Below are 9,001 nucleotides of genomic sequence, written 5' to 3'. Positions count from 1 at the left end.
TTTACCATCTTTCCAGGAATAGCTAGGAAAAGATAAGCTGAACTTTATTGCGTTTATTCTATTTTGCGGAAAGTGGCATGTGCCTTAGGTGAGGTTTATGCCCAAGTATTTTATCTGCATAAAACTTTAAAATGAGCTTGGTGCTTAGAGCTAGAGAGGCTATCTGAGGTTTCGCTCATATACTGTTATTTTTTGTACATAATCTCATCAAATTTCATTCATGATATAAATAGAGATTACATGGACTTCAAGAACATCAAGATCAAAGTTCACAATAAAACTAAAAGTTACTAACATAGTGTAATTCATGAATAGAAGTAACGAAGAAACAACAAGCGCACCAAGCAATCCGAAGATTGAAAGAAGTTTTCCTATTAAAATCTAACCACTTTTATAGAGTTTTTTTTGTTATAAAAAGAGATCGTCTCATAAAAGAGAGTAACATACCCAGAGTATTGAATTTTGATCGTCACACTTGAACTTCCACCCAAAATCTCCATTAAAATCACAAAGAAAAACCATGAGAGCGCAAAAAAAATCTCCATAAAGGAGAAGACACAAACAAAAAGGGCAAAACACCCATAAAAACACTATGAAAATCTCAAACGATGGAGATTAAAGCAAAAACTTAAACTAACCTAATATAATCTACTAAATAACTAAGAAACAAAAAAAAATGAAGAAATATGCTCAGATGCAGTCGTAATGAACCTGATCGGAGCAGAGAATGAGTTAGAGTGGAGAGAGAAAAGGAAAAGAAGTTATTGGTATGTCCAAAAAAAAAAAAATAGGCCGAACCCCTGGGTTCATACACAAAAAGACACCTTACTTTTCTAAACTCTGATTTTGTCGATGTATTTGGCCAATTGTTTTTGTTCTTTTTACTTTTTTTATTCTTAGGGAAATTTTATATTCCTACAACAAAATGCTATTTTTTTTAATAAATAACCTTAGTATTCTCTAACATATTTTAAAAACAAGCTTATTACAGGGGCGACATGGTTTATTAGAGGAATGACATTTTAATAGGACAAAAAGGGTCATTACATGATCATTCAAGGTGTCCCTTATCAAAAAAACTGGAAATGACAAATTAACCCTCCTTGTTGATAACCTAGTTTAGTGATGATAATCAAGTTTAGTGTTGATGATTAATTTCACTTATATTAACTCAAAATCAAAACAAAATCAGATTTTTAGAGTTAAGAAAAAAAGTTCAGAGGAGAAGAAAAAGAAAAACTTTTGTGATATTTGTGAAACCCTAGATTTTGAGTCACTCAACCAAAATGAGTGATTCCAGTGACCCGGTATACTTCTAAATTAGTTCCCATTAGCTTTTTCTCGCTCAAAATTATCTAAAGTACGTAACAAAATCAAAACTTTTAAATTTTCAGAAGAACTTACGGTTGCAATTTTGCTCGTGACCAACCGTAACTCTTAGTTACGGTTTGTAAATTACCGAATACCAACCGTAACTGGTTAAATTTGGGGAAGATCCAATCGTAAAACCAGTTACGGTTGGTAATTAAATTTGGACAACAACCGTAACTAAATTACGGTTGGTAACTAATGAATCGAGACCAACCGTAACTACCCTGCGGTTGGTGTGTCAACTTAACTTTTGAACCGTAAATCATTATTTGATAAATTCTTAAGACACAAGATTATTTACGGTTGGTATGGTTGTTTGAGTAACAAACCGTAACTCAATTACGGTTGATAAATATGATGCAAATACAAACCGTAACTGAACATATTTCTCAAAATTAAGAACTTACGGTTGATATTTGAGTTTAAACCAATCGTAACATCAACCCAATCTACAGTTATGGTTCGTATTTGAGTTATTACCAACCGTAACTCACATGCAACCAGAAATTTCAATTTCAGTTTTCATACAAAACCCTAATTTTTGATACAAAATTAACTTAAATCCAACAAAAAAACTAAACCCTAACTGGGTTTTTCTAAACATTTTTCAAATCGCCGATTAATCGAAGACGATGAAATTTTCAGTTTTAATGGAGGTTACGGTTGATGGAGGAGAAGAGAAGATGAAGAAGAAGATGAAAAAAAACTGATTTGATTTTTTCTGATTCATTAGGTTTAAAAAAAATTGATTTGATTTTGGTTGATTTAAGGTGAAAAGGGTAATCTAGTCAATTTACATCCCCTTTAGGACATCCCCTAACCAGCTAAAGGGACATTACTATCACAGTGTCGCCCCTCTACTAAACCATGTCGCCCCTATACCAAGATTGGTATTCAACTCGTGGGGGGCTAGAAACAATTTTTATATAAACATGTGGATATAGCGGGCTGAATGCAAAATATTAGTGGGCTGATTAGAAATCTAGGACAAAAGCAAAGGTGTTTTAAAGGTTTTTCTAATTTTAAGGGGACCATGATTAGTTAACCCTTCTTAGATCCGCTCCAGGCAGTGTAGAACTAGTATATAAAATTATTGAAGAAGGTCCATGGAACATTGATGGTAAAGTATGTATCTTGTTTGATTACTTTTAGGGACTGATTCATCAAAATCTTGATTGAAACAATCAGATTTACTGGATTGAGATTAATTATCTCCAACCAGAACATATGAATGTGAAATCAATTGAAGGAACGGGGAAATTGTTGGGTGAGTTTCTTGCAGTTGAACCAGCTAATATTATCCCAGTTGATGGTACTCCAGCGAAGATATCTGTTAGAATTGAGCTAACAACTCCTCTAAGAAGAGGTGTCTTAGCAATATATCATTGCAGCAGGGCTACTAAATGGGTCAACTTTTTCTATCATAAGCAACCAAGTAAAATATGTAGGGAATGCTTCATTATTAATCATTCCAAGGATGCTTGTAAAGATGCAGCTGTGTACTTGAAGGCAGCACATGAAAATCCCTTACCTTTTGGAGGAGTGGGTAGAATCAAGAAGAATATTATTGTGCGTTCAACAACTAGTGCCACTCCTAAGCCAATGGCTAAGAAACCTGTCAAACCTGCTTCTTTTGTTCCACTAGTAGATGGAAAATTAGTGAAGATGCAGACATTTCAGGAATCAAAGGATGTTGAAGAAATATGTTAAAGAAGGAGAAAGATCTGACAACAATGATGAGAACTCAGAGAAACTGACAACAACCAGAACCACACTAAAGGACAAGCAGTCTGGAGACACTGTTGGGGAGAATGAGGTATTTTATGAACTCAAAACTCTTGATACCGACACTCTTTTTCAACATCAAAAGTTATTTTTAATAGTCTACCCCTATTTCTTTGTTTGGACTAATTTTCAAAACATGAAGATTCTGTCTTGGAATGTCCGTGGATATGGTAATAAAGATACTAGATATCATTTAAAAGATTTGGTTAGGTCTCATGATCCTTATATTATTTTTTTGATAGAAACCAAGAATACAACTAGGAAAATGACACAATACTTAAATCCTATGTGTTTTCCTAATTTTTCTTTCATTGATCTTATTGGCCTTTCTGGTGGAGTATGTTTATTGTGGAAAGACTGAATATATATCACCATCATTGAGTGGAAACTAAATACTTTTCAATGTAAGATAAAAATGGATTCTAGAAATGATTATTCTTTACTCAGCTTTGTGTATGGTGCTCTTGATGATATTGCAAGAAAAAATCAATGGGACTTTATGCATAACATAGCTAATCAGGTAAACTTATCTTGGATTGTAATTGGTGGCCTTAATTTTATCTTGTCACAGAATGAAAAACAAGGTGTTAATGATGTTACTCAAACTTATCTGGATAAGTCTAATGATATCATAGATAGTAATAGTTTGCATTCTATAAATTATATAGGCAATCCATTTACTTGGACAAACAGGAGACAAAGACATGAGCTCATCTTAGAAAGGATTGATAGAGTTGTTGCTGACTTAGATTGGCAACACAATTTTCCTTCTGCTATAACATATCATCTAGTTCCTTTAGCTAGTGATCACTGTTTTATTTTGTTAGATATTGCTAGAATGGATACTAAAACTCATAAACCTTTTAGAGTAAACAAAATGTGGTTCAGGGACCCTTCCTGTAAGGAAATTATAACACATAATTGGAATGCTAATATTCAAGGTTCTGCTCCTTTCAAGTTAACTAAGGATGTCTTTCATACAAAACAGATTCTTAGAGAATGAAATTATAATCATTTTGATGTTATCAATACTGAAATAAATAAGGTTAAGTCCCAAATTGATATTATGAATGCTCATAAAACTAATCCTTTGGATGCTGATTTTGTTAGACTGCGGGAAACCTTGAATTATTGGTATGATGTAGAAGCAGATTATTGGAAGAAAAGAGGTAAGGATGATGATCTTAAATTAGGTGATAGAAATACATCTTGTTTTCACAATAAGGCCAATTCTAGAATAAAAAAAACCCAAATAGATTCCTCACAAAATGATATAGGGATTTGGCTTACTGAAGGAGTAGATATTGCTAAAAACTTAAAAGATCATTTCTTTAATATGTCTAGAACTTCTAGTCCTCCATATCCTAGTAATTATCATGGTTTCATAAACCCTGTATTACTCAGGAAGATAACAATGCCCTTACTGCCATACCAACAATAAATGAGGTTAAGAAAATTTTGTTTGCGATGAAACCATGGACCACTCGTGGTCCAGATGGGTTTCCACCTGGTTTTTACCAAAAAATGTGGGACACTTTTGGGGGTGATCTAGTTAGAATGATACAATCCTTTTTCCAATCTAAAGGTTTGTTAAAACAAATGAAACACAATTTTGTTTCTCTTATTCCTAAGAGTAACTGTCTCAAGCATGTTGTTGACTGCAGACCTATTTCTTTGTGCAATACTTCTTATAAAGTGATATACAAACTATTGGCTTTTAGAATCAAAATTATTCTAGAAAAAACCATAACACCAAACCAAACTGCTTTTGTGTCTGGTAGATGTATCACTGACAACATTATTATTGCTCACGAACTTATTGACTCTATGAAAAAATTAGATCTAAAAAAGGTTGGATAGCCATTAAATTAGACATGTCTAAGGCCTTTGATAGAATAGAATGGCCTTTTTTATTGAGCACTTTAAGAAATCTAGGATTTTGTGATGAGTTTTTCATGATGATTGAACAATGTATTAGTACTGTCTCTACCTCTATTCTCTTGAATAGTTCTCCAGGTGAAATTTTTCATCCTCAAAGAGGTCTCAGGCAACGAGATCCCTTATCTCCTTACCTGTTTATCCTATGTATGGAATCCCTTTCCAGGGCTTTGCTTGAAGCTGAACATAAACAATTAATTCATGGAATAAAAAATAATGATCATTGTCCTCCAGTTTCTCACTTGTTTTTTGCAGATGACATTGATTTTTGCAAAAGAAAATAGTAAAGAAGCAAGAAAACTTGTGAGTATTATTGAGCAATTTAGCATGTTCTCGGGTCAGTCTATGAATTATCAAAAGTCTGATATTGCTTTTAATAAAGGTGTCCCCAATAATGTTAAAAATGAAGTTTCTAATATCCTTATTATTAAGAAATTAGCTTTGAGTGATAAATATTTGGGTGTGCCTTTGCTTTTACAGAAAAACAAAACTCATTTTTTCACTCCTCTTCTTGATAGATATGGAGACAGATTAGCTTGTTGGCAGACTAAGTTTTTGAACTATCCTGGTAGAACTGTTTTAATTCAATTTTTTCTAAGTAGTCTCCCTTCTCACCACATGTCTGTTTTTCCTATACCTAAAACTATCACTGATAAAATGGACTCTATTCAGATGAGGTTTTGGTGGAATAAGCAAAAAGGAAAAAAATGATATTATATAAAGAAATGGATAGTGGTTTCTCAACCTAGAGAATTAGGTGGCTTGAATATGAAACAAACTGATATTATGAATTTAGCTTTACTTTATAAGCTTGCTTGGAGATTGATTCATGCTCAGGATGATTTATGGCATAAAATTATGAAAGGTAACTATTTCCCTCACATGGACCCTTTAAATGATGCTCTTCCTACTAATGGTTCTTGGATTTGGAATGGGATTTGTAGAGGTCTTGACATTATAAAAAAAAGCATGTTGTATGGGAGGTTGGTGACGTCTCTTCAATCTTGATCTGGAAAAATAAATGGGTACCATCTATTTCAACCAATATAAACAGTCAATATCAGTCTAGCAACATGAACACTGTCTCTCAACTTATTGATACATACACTAAGTCTTGGAATCTCTAAACTTTGAATGCCCTATTTGATCATAATACTGTGAATGTTATCCTTAGTATTAGGATTCCTTTTGATGGAAAAGATTATCTGACATGGCAGCCTAATCCTGATGGTGTTTTCACTGTAAAATCATCTTACGGAGTTATACTTGATAGTAGAAATCAAAAAATTAGTTTCACTATTTATTGGAAGCATTTCTGGAAAACTAGACCTCCTAGTAAGATTGTCTTCCTCTAAAATATAAATTGTCTAGGCATTGTCCCAATATAGTTTATCTGTGTCCTTTCTGTGACAATCATACTGAGAACATGCATCACATCTTCCTTGATTGTATTTTCTCTAGAACAGTCTGGAATGCTATTGATCATGCCATGATTAAAGCTATTTCTAATGTTAATATCCATAACTAGTTGTGTTCTTTGTTCCAGTTTAATAATCAACAGGTATAGAATGAAACAGGCCTTAAATGGTTTGGTTTTATCTTGTGGCACATATGGAAAGGAAGATGTAGAAAAGTTTTTGAAAAAATCAGCAGGAAAATCTCAATCAACTTGTGCTTATGATTAAAACTGATTCTTCTGAATGAAATGCTAGTTTACCTATTGCTGCCAGAAACACTACTGTAATTGATGTGCAGGTCACTAGAGTTTGGGAGAAACCTGACAATCCTTATATAAAAATTAATTGTGATGCTTCTTTTGATGAAGTTACAAAAATAATGGGCATTGGACTAATAAGTGGAAATTTTCCAGGTAACTCAGATGGAGCTAGATGCTGCAAAGACAAAGCATTAGACCCTGAACAAGCGGAGGCAAAAGCTATGTTAGAAGCTGCATTTTGGAAAAGAGAAAAGGCTATAGGAATGTGCATTTGGAAGGAGATTGTCTGAATGTTATCAATGTTTTAAATGGGAGCATAGAGTCAATAAAACGGACCACTAGAAACTTAGTTATTGATTGTGGCAATGTCTTAAATTTTTTTGATGATTGGAAATGCACACATGTGCATAGAGATGTGAATCATGTTACCCATACATGGGCAAAACATGGTAAAGACATATTGTCTGAAGTAGAATGGTTAACTCATCTTCCTGACTGGGTGATACAATGTACCCATAGGGATGAACTCATGTAATTCTTCATCTCAATAATTTCAAATTTTCGTATTTAAAAAAAAAAGTGGAGGACTAGTAAATTTAGGAAAAGTGGTATTCCAAATAGGATATAAAATGGGGATTTACACGCTGATTTATTATCAAGTACCAAATAATAAAATAACTGAGTATAAAAAAATGTTTATGACAATTGTAAATGTTTATTTCACGGTGAAATAGATAGTGTACCGAAGAAAAAAGATTATAAAACAGTCATAAATAATCATGGCGCAAAACTGTTATAACGTACATCACTAGTTCTTGATGTTATGCGTTAACGTTTCAATGCTTTATAAAAAAATTTGGAGTTTAAAGATGCTGGGGAATTTGGATCGCGTTGGCATGATTAAGGAATTTTTGTTTCAATGTTATTAATAATATCTTGAAGAGGTTAATGGTGTTTTTGATTAGACAGTATTAGTGTTTATATATACACTAATAGCCGACAATAAAAGCTACACAATAAGTGTGTGAAACACAAGGGTGGAGTAAAAAATATAATAGAAAGAATTTATATGACTGCATTATCGGCTTATCCAGCACCACTGCATAATACTATCAGTCTGTGTTATTATCTCCCCTCGAGCACAAGGTAGGAGGAACCACTTAGAGCTTGGATCTGAGCATTGAGAATCTTGGACCATGTAATGCCTTTATGAAGATATCTGCTATTTGGTCTAATGTAAAACCATAGAGCACATCAAGTGTTTTATACTTAACAAGTTCTATAATAAAGTGGTAATCAATGTGACCATGTTTCATTCTAGAATGCTGAACTGGAGTTGGTGCTAACGAGATAAAACTGATATTATCACAACTAGGTCTAGGAATTGCAGGAAGAGAGAAACGCATATCATTTTGCAAGAACAGATTCACACAACTTCAGACGCACTGTGAGTAAGAATCTTATATTCATCTTATGTAGAACTTGTAGCAACTGTAGATTGTTTCTTTGAAGAATAAGATACTGGATTATTACCTAGAAATATATAGTATCTCCTAGTAGACCTTCCATATCAATGTTACCATCCCAAACAATATCTAAAAACCTAAGAAGAAAACAATCCTTTACTGAATTCAATTCCATGACTGAGAGTACCATTAATGTACCTTAAAATCCTTTTGGCTACTGCAAGATAAGATGTAGTTGGATGCTACATATGTTGACAAATCACCAACAATGAACCTGTATTCTGTAGGATTTTCAAGCAATCACCATCTGACTTTGAGAGTTTGACGTTAGCATCATTAGGTATCTGACAATCCTTTGCACCTTCGATGTTAGTTTTTTTTTTTAGATCAACCTCTAGTTTGACTAAGAAATTAGATGGTTGAATCCGTTCTTGTAACTTCAAGATCAAGAAAATAGTGAACATCTCCCAAATCCTTGGTTTAGCTATCAGATTGAATGTTTCAGCAAAGTTGTTAGAGCATTGCTCGGTCGAACTCACAAGTGTTGCTATCTCAAGCTTGTTGTCAAATTTAGTTGTCAAAAGTATATCTTGATTTTTAGTCTACGATTAGTTAGTCTCAGATTAGGATAGAAGATGTAGTTGAGAAACAGACATCACGACAGTCATCATTGCGTCGACCACAATTAAAGATGATCCTCTAAGTCAATTAGATTTGACTCATA

The 9,001-nt window shown here is 33.3% G+C and overlaps 1 protein-coding gene across 1 annotated transcript; it reads left to right on the top strand.

The window, feature by feature from the left end:
- The first annotated feature begins 3,571 nt into the window (after positions 1 to 3,571).
- On the top strand, positions 3,572 to 4,159 carry LOC113315911. Its single transcript, XM_026564155.1, has one exon. The coding sequence runs from the start codon at positions 3,572 to 3,574 to the stop codon at positions 4,157 to 4,159; it is 588 nt and encodes a 195-aa protein (XP_026419940.1).
- The last annotated feature ends 4,842 nt before the right edge of the window (positions 4,160 to 9,001 follow it).

The sequence above is a fragment of the Papaver somniferum genome, chromosome 10 (genome assembly GCF_003573695.1).
Source record: "Papaver somniferum cultivar HN1 chromosome 10, ASM357369v1, whole genome shotgun sequence".
NCBI lineage: Eukaryota > Viridiplantae > Streptophyta > Magnoliopsida > Ranunculales > Papaveraceae > Papaver > Papaver somniferum.
This window is presented reverse-complemented; position numbering and strand designations above follow the sequence as displayed.